This window comes from Podarcis tiliguerta (genome assembly GCF_965153285.1).
Source record: "Podarcis tiliguerta genome assembly, chromosome: 11".
NCBI lineage: Eukaryota > Metazoa > Chordata > Lepidosauria > Squamata > Lacertidae > Podarcis > Podarcis tiliguerta.
In genome coordinates this window covers 14,224,728-14,244,107 of record NC_139544.1, presented here as the reverse complement: position 1 = coordinate 14,244,107, position 19,380 = coordinate 14,224,728, and the positions used below count along the sequence as shown (strand labels likewise).

At 45.4% G+C, this 19,380-nt stretch overlaps 1 protein-coding gene across 1 annotated transcript; it reads left to right on the top strand.

Moving 5' to 3' along the window:
* The first annotated feature begins 1,066 nt into the window (after positions 1-1,066).
* MINAR2 (membrane integral NOTCH2 associated receptor 2) lies at positions 1,067-17,967 on the top strand. The gene is made up of 3 exons (XM_083404410.1): positions 1,067-1,356; positions 16,389-16,634; positions 17,787-17,967. Exons 1-3 carry the CDS (start codon positions 1,192-1,194, stop codon positions 17,964-17,966), a joined length of 591 nt encoding a protein of 196 aa, XP_083260536.1. The 5' UTR covers positions 1,067-1,191; the 3' UTR covers position 17,967.
* Positions 17,968-19,380: the final 1,413 nt, after the last annotated feature.

The window sequence follows — 19,380 nt, the reverse complement described above, 5'->3', positions numbered from 1 at the left end:
CAGCATGGTGCTCCCAACATGTCATTGGACTTCAACTTCCAACAGTCCTAGCCAACATGGCCAATGTAAGCCCAGCAGTTTCCGGAGGACTAGTCTCCAAAGAAATGTTATGAGGATAAATTCTAAATTCCCATTTATTAGTCTGTTCCTGTTCCCTGCAAAGGGGGAGGTTTTACGTCCTGTTTTATTTCTGTGGAATGTAACCACTTTCACAGCTGCCAGACACTCAGTCAGGCTACATTTTTAGCAAGTTGTCCACTACACGATTTCTTTTCTGATCCATCACCGTGCCAGCTCAGACCTCATAAGTGTATATTAAGGTCTTTCTACCACAACGTAGGACGCAGGTGGCGCTGTGGGTTAAACCACAGAGCCTAGGACTTGCCGATCAGAAGGTCGGCGGTTCGAATCCCCACGACGGTGTGAGCTCCCGTTCACCAGAAGCGGCTTAGTCATGCTGGCCACATGACCCGGAAGCTGTACGCCAGTTCCCTCGGCCAATAAAGCGAGATGAGTGCCGCAACCCCAGAGTCGGCCACGACTGGACCTAATGGTCAGGGGTCCCTTTACTTTTACCACAATGTGCTGTATTTCATGCCAGTGATTATCTTGTGACAGTCAAGAGTGTTTTGAATAGACATCTGAAATGCTGCCATAGCAATAAAGTTGGGATTGGGTTTTTTTTTAAAGCTACATTTTACATTGTAAGCTCTGGTGTTATTTTTATGCATATTTGCTGCAGAAATCGCTACTTCTCCAACTTTTGCTGCACTCACCTCAGGCAACCGGTAACTGATAATCACGTTTAGAGCTTTCCTTTCACTTCAGACCAGCTCTTGTAAACATTGGCTAATCCTTTAAAGCAGTGGTTCTCAACCTGTGGGTCCCCAGATGTTGTTGGACTACAACTCCCATCATCCCTGAGTTCTGGCCTTGCTAGCTAGGGGTGATGGGAGTTGTAGTTCAACAACATCTGGGGACCTACAAGTTGAGAACGGCTGCTTTAAAAGGAGCAGCCGTGTTCCTCGTTTTCATGTGCAGACAATAGGAAATGTATCTGCCTGACATCAGTCAGCTACAGTTTCAGGTAGCAGAAAGGCAATATCCTTGTTCACTTAATCAATTATAGAAGAAGATGGGAGCTGCTCCGGCGTAGAGCAACTGGCTTTCACCAATACGTAACAGAGAAACATGGATCTCTCTGCACTGCCAAACAACAACCACCCCGACAAATTCCTGCAGCTAGATGTGAAATCCTTAGCAAAAACCTCCGTCTTTTTACAAACCTGGCTAGCAAATTTTCCAGACACACATTTTCCTGGGCAACAGCACTGGCACAACAGAGTCTATTCACAGGTAAGTAGCTAGAGTACCAGATTCATCCTGTACTAATTCAATGGTTTGTTGTTGTACCTTTTACAGAGAACTTCACTGGACTGGGAAACCCTGTATCCCATCATGGCAACATCCCTGACTTAGCTTTGCTCCTGTGCTTTAGACTTAAGTGATTTGATATTTTAAATTCATTTTTGCTGGCATGATGGTTTCATGTTTTTGGTAGATATTGTTGTATGGCATTATAACTGGAGGGCTTCACAGTCAAACCAAACCTAAAGGAAGCAAATCTGAGGGAGGGGGGGATACAGCTTTAAAATGAAAGCTGGCCGCCATTGATCAGTTGGTACCCCTTCAAAACAATCACCAGTCCTCTCTGGTCTCTTCCCTATATGCTCTTTATCAAGCATTCATCCTGAATTACTTGCGCAAATTTGCAAGGAGGTTATACGATACCGGCAGATCATTGAGCATTCATCTTGCTGGTTTGCAGGGAGCTCATACAATGTCACGCGAAACAATTCTTACCCAAACTTTCTCCAGTGAAGCTTCCCATCGCTTTTCATATAGCCAAAAATCCAACTGGGGGCGGGCAGGCATGCAAATGTGTTATGCAACTTGAATTTACTGGTATTCAATTGAATCTCACCCACAAAAGAAGCACCTGGAAGGAACCTTTAATTATAATGGTTGTGACAGAGATGCTGTGTGGGAAAGAACCAGGGCTAGATTTAGGTTTGATGAGGCCCTAAGCTACTGAAGGTAGTGGGGCCCTTTATATGTCCAGATGTCCTTTGTCAACAAATTGTAGCTGTTTTTTTGTGTTGAATATATGCTATATGGTAATTTATGGACCTAGTAGGTATCTAAAGCCATTTGCACATGTTGCCATGCAACCAGTCCATGCAGAATGTAGGCACCCTATATACAGAAATGAGAAAACCAGTGATATTTTAGGCCGGAGAAGGCTAGCAGGTGTGGCCCATTACTTACATCTAAGGAGCCTACACAACACAAAATACTGTTGCTGTAAGTAGGTTTTATTTTATTTGTTTTTTATCTTATATTTTGGAAATGAACATCCAGTTTTTTTCCTTTAATTTTTTTTTGAGGCCCCCAAGAGAGTGGGGCCCTAATCTATACAGTGGTACCTCGGGTTACAGATGCTTCAGGTTACAGACTCCGCTAACCCAGAAATAGTACCTTGGGTTAAGAACTTTGCTTCAGGATGAGAACAGAAATCTTGCTTTGGCGGCATGGCGGCGGCAGGAGGCCCCATTAGCTAAAGTGGTGCTTCAGGTTAAGAACAGTTTCAGGTTAAGAATGGACCTCCAGAACGTATTAAGTTCTTAACCCGAGGTACCACTGTAGCTTGTTTAGTTTATACGTAAATCCAGCACTGGATAGAACACATGTTCTTTAAACACTAGCTCAGCTTATCTCACTTGTGTCACAAGAACCCTCAGTTCTGAGCACAGGACTTGAGAGTTATTGCCAGACAGCTCATGATGGCTGCTGAAAATGTTGGAGTGTGTCCACAGTAAGCGAGTGTGCACATTCACCAACATTCAGCCTTCAGCATTCACTGTTTAGTGCTGTTTTTCAAGCACTTGCCAGTGTGCCGAATCCTGCGCATGGCCATCTAGAAGAAACTTTAAATGCTTTCCCGACAGCAACCACACGCCCTTGGTTTGCCCAAGAAAGGAGGAGGAGTGGCGTTATATGTCAGGGGTGTGCATACCTGTGAAGAGATCCAAGATTTAGAACCTCAAAGCCAAAGTGAGAACATTTGGGTCAAAATTAAGGGAGAGAAGAATGACAGTGACCTCATTGTGGGAGTTTACTATAGATCCCCAAGCCAAACGGAGGACATAGATGATGCCTTCCTGGAACAGATGGCCAAGCATGCAAAAGGAAGGGAGATAGTAGTAATGGGGGACTTCAATTACCCAGATATTTGTTGGATGTCAAACTCAGCCAAGAGCATAAGGTCAAACAGATTCCTCACTGGCCTTGCAGACAACTTCATTGTCCAGAAAGTGGGAGAAGCATCAAGAGGAACAGCCATTTTAGATCTGGTCCTAACCGATGTTGATGACCTGGTTAGTGGGGTAGAAGTGGAAGGATCATTAGGCACGAGTGATCATGCTCTTCTGAAGTTTACTATACAGCGGAAAGGAGCAGCCAAGCATACTAGGACTCAATTTCTTGACTTTAAGAAAGCCGACTTCATAAAACTTAGGGAAGTGCTGGGTGAGATCCCATGGACAGTAATACTAAAAGGAAAGGGAGTTCATGATGCCTGGGAGTTTGTTAAGAGGGAGATAGTAAAAGCACAACTTCAGGCAATACCAATGAGATGGAAACATGGAAGGTGCCTAAAGAAGCCAGGGTGGCTATCTAAAGAACTTTTAACTGAGTTAAGATTAAAAAAGGATGTGTACAAAAAATGGAAAAGGGGGGAAACCACCAAAGAGGAATTCAAACAAATAGCCAGCACGTGTAGACACAAAGTCAGAAAAGCTAAAGCACAGAATGAACTCAGGCTTGCTAGAGAGGTTAAAAGCAACAAAAAAGGCTTCTATGGGTATGTTCGTAGCAAAAGGAAGAACAAAGAAACAGTGGGGTCACTCAGAGGAGAAGATGGTGAAATGCAAACAGGGGACACAGAAAGGGCTGAACTCCTCAATGCCTTCTTTGCTTCAGTCTTTTCCAATAAAGAAAACAATGCCCGACCTGAAGAATTTGGAGCAAATGATTCAGCAGAGGAAACACAGCCCAGAATAGGAGATAGTACAATAATACTTGGCTAGTTTAGATGTATTCAAGTCTCCAGGGCCAGATGAACTGCATCCAAGAGTATTAAAAGAACTGGCAGATGTGATCTCAGAACCACTGGCAGTCATCTTTGAGAATTCCTGGAGAACAGGCGAAGTCCCGGCAGACTGGAGGAGGGCAAATGTTGTCCCTATTTTCAAAAAGGGGAAAAGAGAGGACCCAAATAATTACCACCCAGTCAGTCTGACATCAATACCAGGGAAGATTCTGGAGCAGATCATTAAGCAAACAGTCTGTGAGCACCTAGAAAGGAATACTGTGATCACCAATAGTCAGCATGGATTTCTGAAAAATAAGTCATGTCAGACTAACCTGATCTCGTTTTTTGACAGAATTACAAGCCTGGTAGATGAAGGGAACGCAGTGGATGTAGCCTACCTTGATTTCAGCAAGGCATTTGACAAGGTGCCCCATGATATTCTTGTAAAGAAGCTGGTAAAATGCAGTCTTGACTATGCTACCACTCAGTGGATTTGTAACTGGCTGACTGACCGAACCCAAAGGGTCTCATCAATGGTTCCTCTTCATCCTGGAGAAGAGTGACTAGTGGGGTGCCACAGGGTTCTGTCTTATTCAACATCTTTATCAACGACTTGGATGATGGACCCAAGGGCATCCTGATCAAATTTGCAGATGACATCAAACTGGGAGGTGTGGCTAACACCCCAGAGGACAGGATCACACTTCAAAACGACCTTGACAGATTAGAGAACTGGGCAAAAACAAACAATATTAATTTTAACAGGGAGAAATGTAAAGTATTGCACTTGGGCAAAAAAAATGAAAGGCACAAATACAAGATGGGTGACACCTGGCTCGAGAGCAGTACATGTGAAAAGGATCTAGGAGTCTTGGTTGACATGAGCCAACGGTGTGACACAGCAGCTAAAAAAGCCAATGCAATTCTGGGCTGCATCAATAGGAGTATAGCATCTAGATCAAGGGAAGTAATAGTGCCACTGTATTCTGCTCTGGTCAGACCTCACCTGGAGTACTGTGTCCAGTTCTAGGCACCACAGTTCAAGAAGGACACTGACAAACTGGAATGTGTCCAGAGGAGGGCAACCAAAATGGTCAAAGGCCTGGAAACGATGCCTTATGAGGAACGGCTAAGGGAGCTGGGCATGTTTAGCCTGGAGAAGAGGAGGTTAAGGGGTGATATGATAGCCATGTTCAAATATATAAAAGGATGTCATATAGAGGAGGGAGAAAGGTTGTTTTCTGCTGCTACAGAGAAGCGGACATGGAGCAATGGATCCAAACTACAAGAAAGAAGATTCCACATTAAACATTAGGAAGAACTTCCTGACAGTAAGAGCTGTTCGACAGTGGAATTTGCTGCCAAGGAGTGTGGTGGAGTCTCCTTCTTTGGAGGTCTTTAAGCAGAGGCTTGATAACCATATGTCAGGAGTGCTCTGATGGTGTTTCCTGCTTGGCAGGCGGTTGGACTCGATGGCCCTTGTGGTCTCTTCCAACTCTATGATTCTATGTAGACAACCCTTTAATAAAATTTGATTTTCAGCAACTGTTACACTAAAGTATTTGGATTTCTCTCCCTTCCCCCCTTCCCAGTGTATGTGTTTGGTACCTCATAATGCAGATCAATAAAAACTCTCAGGTTTGTCTGTCAGGGCTTAGAGGAGATTCCCTTTTTAAAAGAAGAAGAAGAAAGTATGCTCCAACCTGGCAAAGAGAAAGAGAGAGAAAGAAAGAGAGAGAAAGAAAGAGAGAGAGAGAGAGAGAGAGAGAGAGATGCTGGGCATTAAAAGAAACCCTATATTTTAAACCTTCAGAGAGCTTTCTGGGAGAATGTCTTATTGAAACGTAAAATTAAACAGAAACACATTCCTTGATAGGCCCAAACTTACAGCCTGATCTTATCCATGCTGACTTAGGAATGAGTCTGACCGATTTCAGCAAGTTTTACTTGGAAATAATTATGTTTGAGATTGCCGCCTTAATTGTTAACGCCCCCCCCCTTGTTTTAACGATCAAAAAATAAGGAGAAAATGCATATGTCTTACGTGTTCCAGATATCGAAATAAACATGATGTATGCACTGTGTAGAACGAATGCTTGATGAATAGCATGTTTTGTTTTGGGACGAAAGGCCTAATGAGGTTAAGGGTTAGTTAAGACCGGAATAGAAGAGGGGGGTTCGTGTTCCTTTTCAGAAGAGATGTGAGTGACCTCTAGGTTCCTGAAGTCATTAAACCCTGAAAGCCACCTAAATTCCCAGCCCTGGAATTCATTTTATTTTAACAAACACTTGCTTCTTAGGACTCGCTGCCTCCGTGCTGTGTTTGTGAGATTGTCACGACCTTTACCGAGAGATCATTCAGATTAATGTGCCCCCCTGTGCTTCTGAAAGTGCTTTCCTTTGCCTAAAACTGTTTTCATTTATTTTCCACCAAATTCTGAGGCCGCCATGGCAGGTAACTCGGGTTTCAGACCAATAGTCTATCTTTTGACTTTTTAAAAAATCTGCTTTGGGGGAGTCTATTTCCTCCCCTCTCATCTAATTTCAGCTAATGGAAGGTAAAACCTGCCCAAGCCGTGTTGGCCTTTGCACTGAAAATGTTTGCCCCACGAAAGAGAGCGCGGTCTTCCTTTTCTTTGCTAAACCATACACTTAGACTCCCTGGCCCCGATCCAACTACACACGTGCAGCAGCAGCTGGGCTTGTGGACAAGGATGCCTGTTAGAAATACAATAAGCCTGACAATTAGCTGTTTGGTGAGGAGCCTGCTTCAGAACATATGGCCACTAGCTGGAGAGATTACAATTAGCCTTCTCTTTTCCCTAAACACATTATACAACCTTTGTTCATCCACATGAAACCCGTAAGAAGCAAACCTGTCTCATCATCGTGTTGCAGGTGGCAAACTGAACCCGAAAGCTAGTCATTTTACCTATGGCCACTCAACAAATTCCAAGCTCAAACTGAACTTGTGCCCAGCTTTCTCAGGTCCACACCACAATAGCGTTGTAATTGGAGGGTGTGAGACTCTTACTAATAAGACCATGGCTGCAGATTAATCTTAAGAGATGTGATGTTCAGGCTCTTTCCTGGCAAGCAGCCAGAAAAAAATCCTAGAATCTGACCTAGTCTTCTAGTCTAGGCTATTCAAACCCTCCAAGTGCCCCCATTTTCCACGGACATTCCTGGATTTATAGAAGCCGTCCCAGTTCCTGATTTGATCCCAGAATGTCCCATTTTTCCTTACAACATCCCTATTTTCATTGGAGAAATGGAGGAGGGGATGGAATTATGCGACTCCTCCAAACCAAGGAAATAAGTAACTATACATCCTTTAGAAGACATTTGAAGGCAGCCCTGTATAGGGAAGGTTTTTTTAATGCCTAATGTTTTGTTGTATTTTTCTGTATGTTGGAAGAGTGGCTGGGGCAGAAGGATGGGGTATAAATAAAATAATGATTGAATAGGATATCCCTATTTTCATAGGAGAAATATTGGAGGGTATTCTATGTCTGGACACAGGTGGCGCTGTGGGTTAAACCACAGAGCCTAGGACTTGCCGATCAGAAGGTCGGCAGTTCGAATCCCCGCGACAGGGTGAGCGCCCGTTGCTTGGTCCCTGCTCCTGCCAACCTAGCAGTTCGAAAGCACATCAAAGGGCAAGTAGATAAATAGGCGGGAAGGTAAACAGTGTTTCCGTGCGCTGCTCTGGTTCGCCAGAAGCGGCTTAGTCATGCTGGCCACATGACCCAGAAGCTGTACACCGGCCAATAAAGCGAGATGAGCACTGCAACCCCAGAGTCATCCACGACGACCTAATGGTCAGGGGTCCCTTTACCTTTACCTATTCTATGTCCAGGGAAGGACTAGCATGTGATTAACCCAAGGCATTTGGAAATATTAGTTTGGAGCAAGGAATGGACCTGTTACAATACCAAACAAGTCCTTTGCCACAAGAAGAGGACAAGACTTAAATTTATGGTACAGCACTACCTAGCAGCTGGGTGTGTTGCTTATATACTCATTACAGTAGATTTTCCTGCAGGTTATCCCTCCAGTAAAAGAGCAAATTGAGCCATACCATGCAGACTGGCACGAACCAACTAGGGCTACTGAATTACTCATCACATATAGACTTTAGAAAGCCAAACTAAAGCAGCAGTGAAGATTACCCAAATAAGGCAGCTCTCTCTAGACAATAAGTCCCATTAAACACACGAACTTCCAGGAAAATTTGTAGGATCAGGATGTAAAGAGTGTTGTGTGTGAACTGCAAAAAGCAGTCATGCGTTGGCTAGAGGTCGTCTGATCCTCAGGTTCCAAAAAACAATTTCCTGCAGGCTTTCCCTTTAATGGTAAGCAATCAGAATTCCATGTGGAAGCTTTTATGATGCAAATAAACTCGTAAGCTTCCTCCCTCCCTACATTTAACCTCTATAGTAGTTGCAGCGAGGACTGCAATGCCGATCTTCTTGCAATGCTTCCACTTATGCTTGAACACACCAGCCAGTTTTACAGCCTGTGGACCAAGTCACATGGCCTGCACCCCCCCCCCCCCCAATTATACTACTTTCTGATCTGTCTGGAGAGCCAGTGTGGTGTAGTGGTTAAAAGCAATGGACTCATAATCTGGTGAACTGGGTTTGATTCCCTGCTTCTCCACATGCAGCTGCTGGATGACCTTGGGCTAGTCACAATTATCTGAAGTCTCTCAACCCCACTCACCTCACAGAGTGTTTGTTGTGGGGGAGGAAGGGAAAGGAGATTGTTAGCCGCTTTGAGACTCCTTAGGGTAGTGATGGGACGTGGGTCGCGCTATAGGTTAAACCACAGAGCCTAGGACTTGCCAATCAGAAGGTCGGTGGTTCGAATCCCTACGCCAGGGTGAGCTCCCATTGCTCGGTCCCTGCTCCTGCCAACCTAGCAGTTCGAAAGCATGTCAAAGCGCAAGTAGATAAATAGGTACCGCTCCGGCAGGAAGGTAAACGACATTTCCGTGCACTGCTCTGGTTCACCAGAAGCAGCTTAGTCATGCTGGCCACATGACCCAGAAGCTGTACGCCGGCTCCCTCAGCCAATAAAGCGAGATGAGCGCCGCAACCCCAGAGTCGGTCACAACTGGACCTAATGGTCAGGGGTCCCTTTACCTTTACCTAGGGTAGTGATAAAGCGGGATATCAAATCCAATCCAAACTCTGTCTTTGCTTTCGGTCCACATGTGCTCAGAGGTGCAGTTGCCTAAGCGACTCTACAAAGCCAAGTGCGTATACTTGAACAATGTTGTTCATGGTGATGATAAAAAATGAGATCTGGATGTAGATCAAAGTTCTCAGGCATCACCATGCAGCTGATCAGTAAGGACCAATGGGGGAGAAAACCCATTACTGAATGTGACCTACTCACCCCCCAACTAATCTACATCTTTTAAGACAAGACCTGCCCTGCTGAATCATCTCCATGCAAGCCAGTGTTCTGCTTCTAACTGCAGCCAACCAGATGCTTTTGGAAGGTCACAGAAGGCCAGGCATTCCTGCAACGCCAGATGCTGTCCATGGCCCCTATGAAAAAGTTTCATTCTTCTAACAATTGCTATCACAATTCCACAATAAATTTCAAACTCCGGCATTAATTCATCGTGTTAGGGGGCAGCCAATGTAATGCTCTCCAGATGTGATTGGACTCCAACTTCCATCAGCTCTGGAGAGAATGGTCTGTAGTCCAGGATAATGGGAATTGTGGTCCAAGAGATGTGGGTGGTGCTGTGCGTTAAACCACAGAGCCTAGGACTTGCCAATCAGAAGGTCGGCAGTTCGAATCCCTACGACGGGGTGAGCTCCCGTTGCTCGCATAGCTGTCAACCATCCCTTTTTTGTGGGAAAGTCCCTTCTCCCAGCGCCATGTCCCGCTGCAGTCCCTTATTGATGATGTCCCTTAAATTTCCCTGGTTTCAAAGGAAGCAGCTCCTCTCCCTCCCTCCCTGCCAGGCAGGGTGGAGGGAGGCTCCAACTGTGTTGCTTGGCTGCGTTGCTCACCCAATAAGGAGTCTAAGAATGACTATGGGGTGGAGCTTGCATGTCTTGTGCTGATCAAATTGACCGCGTTGCCTGGGGACTCGCCTTTGCTCAGCGCTTCCCAGCGGAGAGGTAACAGTAGTTTTCCTTGCTGCGTCCCCTTTGCCGGGTTGCTGCGTTGTGGGAACTACTGCTTGAGGCTTCGTTTGGCTGCTGGTTGACTAAAATCCCTTATTTTGGCTGCTGATCCCTTATTTTCGAGGCTGCTGGTCCCTTATTTTCAAATCTGTAAGTTGACAGCTATGTGCTTGGTCCCTGCTCCTGCCAACCTAGCAGTTCAAAAGCACACCTGTGCAAGTAGATAAATAGGAACCGCTGCGGCGGGAAGGTAAACGGCGTTTCCGTGCGCTGCTCTGGTTCTCCAGAAGCGGCTTAGTCATGCTGGCCACATGACCCGGAAGCTGTACGCCAGCTCCCTCGGCCAATAAAGCGAGATGAGCACTGCAACCCCAGAGTCGGTCACGACTGGACCTAGTGGTCAGGGGTCCCTTTACCTTTATCATCTGCCAGGCACCACTGTGGCTATTCCTCTTTAACGGGGCGATGCCTTATACAGATCAGGCCAATCACATCTCTCTAACTCAGCACTGTCTATTTGGGCTGGGCGACACCTGGTTTTCAACATAGTGATATATCACCAGCTCAACATTGCAATATATATATCACAATGTCTGAAATAAGGATGGATCTACGTAGAGGCATTGGCTGGGTTCACGGTTTTTCCTGCATTCTGATTTTTGCCGGTGTCTGCTCATGATTCACTGCCCCCTGCAGAAGGCAGGGGAGATTTGAGCTGGAGGAGTTAACGGGTTGCAGGAATGGAGAGAAGCACAGGCTGGCTTCCAGGTTTATCCCCATTGTGATTTTTGCATAGCACACGCATCATTTGCGATATATTGCCAGGTCAATACATATGAAACCCATATCACGATATGGTCTTCACAGTGGTTTTCGACGATATATCAATATATAGCCCAGCCTTACTGTCTATTCTAACTGTCTATTACTGTCTATTCTAACTGCTACCAGTATTCAAGGCTCTCAGGACCCAGGGGTCTTCCTATTACCTGCTACCTGAGATGACAAGGATTGAACCAGGGCCCTTTTGTGTACAGAGCATGAGATCTGTCACTGAATAAATGATCCCTCTAATGGCCATCCCCATGTGGGAGCACATCTGTGACCTAAGAATGTACTAACACCACTGTACTCTTAAGAGTACAGTGGTACCTCTGGTTACGTTCTTAACCTGAAACTGTTCTTAACCTGAAGCACCACTTTAGCTAATGGGGCCTCCCGCTGCTGCCGCGCCACCAAAGCACAATTTCTGTTCTCATCCTGAAGCAAAGTTCTTAACCTGAGGCATTATTTCTGGGTTAGTGGAGTCTGTAACCTGAAGCGTCTGTAACCTGAAGCGTATGTAACCCGAAGTACCACTGTACATTCTGATATCTGATTTTCTTCTTTTCCCCCAACACTTTTTAAAATAACCATCACACTCAGATCACATTATTTTTATGCCTTTTTCCACATCCATCTTCCCACCCCACCCTAATAGTACCAGCAGTAAAATAGCCCTTCTTTTCCACATCCAGTTCGCAAGCCTGAGACATCATTAGCATCTCTGAAGAACTTTAAATACATAATAGGATGATGAAATGAAGGCACACACACACAAAAGATAAGCCATTGCGGTGGTGCCATTTCAATTAGGCTCATGAAAGCTTGAGGGGGCAAACTACGATTCACAAAAGACATGCAAGATAATCTGATCTGAGGATATGTCAGGGCTCAGAAATGGCATATGGAAACCGACAGGAGCTAAAACTGCAGCTGGCGGGCACTGCAGATCGATTCACTCTCTAGCAGTAGCGGAGGATAATTTTAGAGCTCTAAAACAGACTTGGCAACTTAGGCATGCGAAAGGGGTGTGAATGCCAGAATCCTCCTGCACAGGGTTTCTTCTAACGATTTCCTTGCAATCTCTCTGGCTGCAATCCGAAAACAGACAGCAATTATTTCGCGTTTGATTACATCTTTTGCTCTGCTTTGCAAGCATGGTGTGTGTACCTGCAACCTTTCCCTTTAATGGTGAACAATCAGAATTCCATCTGGTACGCAGTGGCATAGCGTGGGGGGTGCAGGGGGGGCCGGCCGCACCGGGCGCAACATCTGGGGGGGGGCGCTCGCACTCGCAGCTCTCTGCCCCTACCTGGCTCACTCACTCTCTCTCACTGCAGTGCTGGCTGTGCGAATCTGATCCAAGCCGCCGGGTCGCCACCCACTGTGGAGGGGGGGGTGCCAGGCGTGTGGTGCGGTGCGGAGAGAGAGCGAGGGACTATCTGGGGGAGGGACAGTGCAGCGGGGGGGGGGCGCAAATTACTTGCCTTGCCCCGGGTTAGGGGGCGCAAATTACTTGCCTTGCCCCGGGTGCTGACAACCCAAGCTACGCCACTGCTGGTACGCAAGTATCTTCCCAGATAGTCTAGTTTATTCTTCCCATGATTGGCTCCCTCGCTTCTTCATCTGATTGGCTCTGAGAGACGCTGCTCGTTGGAAGAAGCATCCTTTTCCTGCACATCTTGCTTTTCAAACCATGACTTGCGCCTGGGAAAATCTTGTGGAGCGTATTCCACAACTGATTTTGTTTTCTGCTTTTGAAGAAAGGGGAAAGGGAATGAGGGGTTTGCCTGATGCATGGTGGTGCAGGATCGCAGTTCATGGTTGTGGCTTCTGCTTGGAAACCATGAACCTTGTCAGGAAGTCGACATTTTGTTAGTTTACACGTAGGAAAGAGGGAAAGGTGCTTTCTACTCTAGGTACTTCGACCAGAGATCTATCAGAATTCAGATCCGTCAGTTTCCCAAAATGCACCTATGCCAGTATCACCAACAGCAACAATTGTTTGATGCAAACTCTCAGCTGGGAATCTGTACGTGGTCCAATTTTTGTTTGTTCCTTATGAAAATATTGACCCTCACAGGAGCAGGAGAGAGAGAGAGAAGAGAGAAGAGAGAGAGAAATGGCTTCCAAATATAAAAATATATATTTACTTTGGACTGAGGATGGCATACACAGGAAGAGGACAGTCGGAGGAGCAGGGTCCCTGTATGAAAGACAGGGTAGAAAAAGGTCTCCCAGACTGAGAGACTGGGAGAAGAAAAGGGCTTAGGTGGGAGATGGGAAGGTCTACTGTGTGTGTAAATAAATGATTGGATATGTATATATGATATGAATATAATAAAGGGCCCTACAGTTATTTCATCTCTCTTTCTCTCCCTATTTTTTGTTTTTTTAATTTATTATGTTTTATAAATTAGGTTGATTTTTGTATTTTATGTTGAATTTTTTAAGCAAAAATGTTATAAAAAGTAAAGAAATTAGGCTCATGGCATCTATTAATTAAGTACTGCATAATTGGCACCGAGGAGCAGTACTTACTATGAACAAATAATGAGAGAAATTTGCATCCTTCATCAAGTACGAAAAGTAGGTAGTAATAAAGTATTTGGACATTATTAACAGAAGCCCCATTCAGGCATTATTTACACAGGCAATATACCACATGACGGAAAAAGAAGAGACAAAGCAAATATTCCCCATACACAAGAATGGATGGCAAGAGGGACTGCTTTTTTCAGAAGAAATGAAAGCTTGGGGAAGGACTGGAAACAAAGACATCCTTTTAAGCGCCACCCAACTGAAATAGCTTACATATACATTATATAATTGATTCGCATAGCTTTTATTTGCAATGCATCTCCTGTGCCCTCCAAGAAAGGCTAAAGTCCCAAATTTGTTCAGAACAACAGTGGTGTACCTTCGTACCATAGTGAAATCAAATGTTGGTGGGGAGTAGTGCAGGGCGCCATTTACCCAACAGTAAACGGACTTGAGGTCTGTCTGGACTACTGCAATGCGCTCTACATGGGGCCACCTTTGAAGGTTACTCGGAAACTGCAATTAATTCAGAATGCGGCAGCTAGACTGGTGACTGGGAGCGGCCGCCAAGACCATATAACACCAGTTCTGAAAGATCTTCATTGGCTCCCAGTACGTTTCTGAGCACAATTCAAAGTGTTGGTGCTGACCTTTAAAGCCCTAAACGGCCTCGGTCCAGTATATCTGAAGGAGCGTCTCCACCCCCATTGTTCCACCCAGACACTGAGGTCCAACTCCGAGGGCCTTCTGGCAGTTCCCTCACTGTGAGAAGTGAGGTTACAGGGAACCAGGCAGAGGGCCTTCTCGGTAGTGGCACCTGCCCTGTGGAACACTCTCCCACCAGATGTCAAGGAAATAAACAACTATTTTACTTTTAAAAGACAACCGAAGGTGGCCCTGTTTAGGGAAGTTTTTAACGTCTGATGCTGTATTGTTTTTAATATTCAGTGGAAGTCGCCCAGGGTGGCTGGAGAAACCCAGCCAGATGGGCGGGGTATAAATAATAAAACTACAGTGGTGCCCCGCAAGACGAATGCCTCGCAAGACGGAAAACCCGCTAGACGAAAGGGTTTTCCATTTTTCAATGCGCTTCGCAGGACGAATTTCTCTATGGGCTTGCTTCGCAAGACGAAAATGTCTTGCGATTCTTGCGATTTTTTTTCGCTCCCCACCCCCTTTTTCTAAGGCGCTAAGCTGCTAATAGCCTTTTAGCAGCTAATCCGCTAACCCCTTAAGCCTTTAATAGCCGCTAAACTGCTAATAGCGCTAATCTGCTAATCCGCTAATAGGGTTGCTTCGCAAGATGAAAAAACCGCTAGATGAAGAGACTCGCGGAACGGATTCTTTTCGTCTTGCGAGGCACCACTGTATTATTATTATTACAATCGGATGGTGTATAAATTTTATGAAATGAACAGATAATAAATAAGAGCAAGTTCAGCTGCTGGGTCAGGCAGGCTACTACACAAGGAAATCTCTTGCCTTCAGACCAGAAAAACATGCCAGCTGAAACAGTATGCCACCCTGTCGTAGCAAAGGATAGGCAAAAACAGCAAGTGGTCTTGGCAGGGACGTTTCAACCTCTCTTGAAGATGGAGGCATCAGCCAGCAGATTCACCTCCCCGATTTCTTTGCACTCTTATCCCACAGCTGAGAGGACAAGGGACACAGAGCAATTGAGGCAGTCAGCTCATCACTTGGCCGGCTGAATCACCCATTGTCCCCCACCCTGCTCCCTTTGGGCTCGTACTGTGGGTTGCTTGCCTCTTTCACTTTGGCAAAAAAATAATAAATCCCAAAGTATCTTCTCAATCTACAGGGTACTTCAGGTGACCTGATAATTAAGCATTCATCCTGATCTGCTTTGCACAAAGTTTCTTTTTTTGTGTGAACATGTTTAGCGTTTATGGAGCAATTGTTCTTAGTTTTACGCAGGGAGGTTGCACAGCAATGAACATGCAGCCGTATTTCTGAGTTGCTTGTGGGGTATTTATATATGTTCATGTCCGTCGTTTGTTCAGTCCACACTTTTCAGCACATTTCCTCATCACTTTCCTAACCACAAAAAAAAATGAAGTTTGTCTGTTTGTTTAAGCAGATTCAGTGTTCTAGGACGATAATATCCTTTAATATACTTTAACCGTGCAAAGCTAAATTCCTGGCATGAGCTTGAATCTCTGCTGCAAAATGCTGGAGGAAACCTGTAATTCAACTTATTAATGTGTAATAATCATGGTCTTTTGTGAAATTAATGATACCTGGCTAAAGTTTTGGGTTTTGAACTGGGATCTTTGAATTGGCATTCCACTTCCAGGGTGAAAAGTAATAGGAACTCTCTCGCTTTGGTGATGATGAATAAGGAAATATAGCCGCCTGCTGTCAGCTTTTGCTGCATATGTAGGTAAATTGCTGCTTTAAAATAATGTGTTTTGGCATCAAGTTGCTTTGTATTCATCTATATCTGAATTCCATGAATAATCGTTGAATCTTAGTCAAGCCTTTCTTGTGACCAGGTTGTTAAAGAACTTTTCAGATTCGTATAGTAATTTGACCATATTACAAGAACAAAGATGACTGTTCCTCTCAATAGAAGATTTTCAAAGCTATGAGGATTAGCTGATGATTACTGTAAAGGGCTTTGTTAAGCTCCAGAGGAAGTCTGTGAAATAATATGCTCTTAGGTAAATGTTGATGACAGCCTTCATCCTTTTCGTATCTTCCAGAGAGAAAAGAAAAATTTACGTGAGCAGCCTATTGTGGAAGTGAGTGAGCCCCATCCTGCAGCGATAGATAAAGCCCTTGGAAAACACATTACACCAATCACCTTGAAATCAACCATCAAAAGAAATCCTCTTTACAGAGATGTCTTCCCTGATGACAGCTGGAAGGAAGGGAAAAAATACCCATCCTGGACTGTCCAAGACTATGACAGACATTCCTTAAACTCTAGCCTGGCTCACTATCTAAAGGTACAATTCCGCAAAATCACATTTGCCCCCAGAAAAAAATTATACCGGGGTCGGTAATGTGATGCCCATAGACACCTATACACCCATAGAGACCTTCCCTGATTCGCACATGTCCTCTCCCCCAGCTGAAATTTGACATGAAAGAAGCATTCTGTTTCAGGCAAGTCAATAGGTTGGGGTAATGCCAGCAACACTTTTGCTGGTTTGCAAATATAAGCACGGGCCCCAAAAGGTTGGCAACCCCTGAACTGCACTGTTTTATTTGTGCCTGAGATACAGGACATTTAAGTACCTGGGGAAATTGGGTACCACACAGAGCAAAGGGAGCGCTAAGCTTTGGGACTGCTTGCAGAAGCCCAGATCCTAACTTTTGGCTCTGTGAATGGAAAACACTTCCATTCATGGGAGGAAAGTTGCACTTATGGGAGGGGTCGTTCTGTGAATGGAGTAAGTTCCTATCGACAGTACGAAAAGCCAGGATGCACACCAGTGTGTTTTCATTCTTTCTAAATTGTTTATTGTTGCTCCATTAAGCTTCCATGCCAAAGACAGGGTTCTAAAGTTTCACATGTATGTAAACTGGTCAATCACACTGAGTCCGCTGTGCACCTTTTAAGGTATGAATGTGTGCCCCCCCCCCCCGTCTAGCCTTCATGCTACTAAGTTGAAGTGTCTGAACCATGGGTAGGCAAACTAAGGCCCGGGGGCTGGATCTGGCCCAATCGCCTTCTAAATCTGGCGTGCGGACGGTCTGGGCATCAGCATGTTTTTACATGAGTAGAATGTGTCCTTTTATTTAAAATGCATCTCTAGGTTATTTGTGGGGCCTGCCTGGTGTTTTTACACGAGTGGAATGTGTGCTTTTATTTAAAACACATTTCTGGGTTATTTGTGGGGCATAGGAATTTATTCTCCCCCCCCCTTCGAAATATAGTCTGGCCCCCCACAAGGTCTGAGGGACAGTGGACCAGCCCCCTGCTGAAAAAGATTGCTGACCCCGGTCTGAACTGTTGCAGGTTGAAAGCCCTTGGACCTATCTGGGGTGGCCATAGTTCATTTTTTGGTGGCAGCCAAAATATATTCAACTGCATGTTGTTGTTGTTGTTGTTGATTGTCTACGCACAAGAAAGAACCCAGTCAATTTTCTTGCAGGAAAACCCAAACGACCTGCAGTACTGGTTGGAAGATATTTACACACCAGGATATGACACGCTGCTGAAAAAGAAAGAGAGGGAAAGGAAAAACTCGCGATGTTGCCTCGTTGCGATACTCCTGACATTGCTGGTTTGCGTCATCATAACAACGGTGACAGTTTGTGTTCTGTTTACCTGATACAGCCAAATTCAGCCAATAAAAGTTTCTGGACAATGCTTTCCTTTAAAAAATTTTTTTTTACTGGAAACTGCAATCTGTAGTTTTGTTTTCATCAAAGGGCTAGAAACATCACACAGCATAGTTGGTTGTCTTTCAAAAGCCACAGTGATTCCAGCATTGCAATCCATTTTTGAAATCAACAGCAAGGTACCTCTTAAATGTGATGACTTTTAGATTACATCCTGAGGGAAAACCTTCTGTACTGAATCTGTCAAAGGCAAGCGGCCCATCGATTGATTCAGTCTCCTCAGCGGTAACTCTGAACAGAGCCAGCAAAATCCAATCTATCTTGTGCCTCTAAGGCAAGGGTAGCCAACATGGTGCCCTCCATATTTCCAAAATACAAGATAAAAAACAAAATAAAATAAAACCTACATACCTATTAGGTCCATAAGTTACCATATAGCATATATTAAACACAAAAAAACAGCGACAATTTGTTGTTGACAAAGGACAGCTGGACATATAAAGGGTCCCATTACCTTCAGTAGCTTAGGGCTTCATCAAACCTAAATCCGGCCCTGCCAATAACCCCTGTCAGGCATCAGCTCAGAGCCACTTCTACTCCAGTTTTCCACAGTGCCCAACTCCACCAGCATAACAGCGCACCTATATTTTTGCTCCTCGAAAAATAGAATTCAGGGCCATGTTTCCTCTGAATATGGAGACTCCATCTTTAGCTAACATGGGAAACGGCCAGCCCTAGGGTAAATAGTACCTTAAGTGCGGAACCACAGAATTGTAAAGTTGGAAGGGACCCCAACCCCTTGAAAGGCAGGAATCTCTGTGACGGATGGCGATCCAACCTCTGCTTAAAAACCCAGAGATGTGGGGAGGGGGACGTGGCCCCGGATGCAATTTGGCGAGGGGGTGCAAACAGGCACCCTCACAGCAGGCTCCTTCATCGGAGGCCTGGCTCCGCACAAGGAGTTGTGTCCAAGCTTCTGTGCTTGTGCCCGACCGCACAAGCCCCAGGGCCAGGCCCGCCCCAGCAGTGGCGTAGCGTGGGGGGTGCAGGGGGGGCCGGCCGCACCGGGCGCAACATCTGGGGGGGGGGCTCGCACTCGCAGTGCTAAAATCAGTGCTAAAGTCCACGGGTTAGGGGGCGCAAATTACTTGCCTTGCCCCGGGTGCTGCCAACCCACGCTACGCCACTGCGCCCAAGGGAAGGAGACCAGGAGGAGAGTGGGCGATCACGCTGGTACCCACCCTCCTCAGCAGCAGCTCCCCCAACTGGTCAGGGGTGAATGAAGACTCCATCTTTAGCTAACATGGGAAATTGTGCCTTGACACCCGGGGCGGGACGTTGCTACGTAGGGCGCATGTGCGCCGTACGTAGCAATGCCGCACATGCGATGTACATAGCGGTTTG

Coding starts and splice junctions, on each gene's coding strand:
- MINAR2 (XM_083404410.1), top strand. CDS start 1,192: ATGGATCTCTCTGCACTGCCAAACAACAACCACCCCGACAAATTCCTG. Junction 1,357..16,388: donor ACAACAGAGTCTATTCACAG/GTAAGTAGCTAG, acceptor CGTATCTTCCAG/AGAGAAAAGAAAAATTTACG. Junction 16,635..17,786: donor GCCTGGCTCACTATCTAAAG/GTACAATTCCGC, acceptor ATTTTCTTGCAG/GAAAACCCAAACGACCTGCA.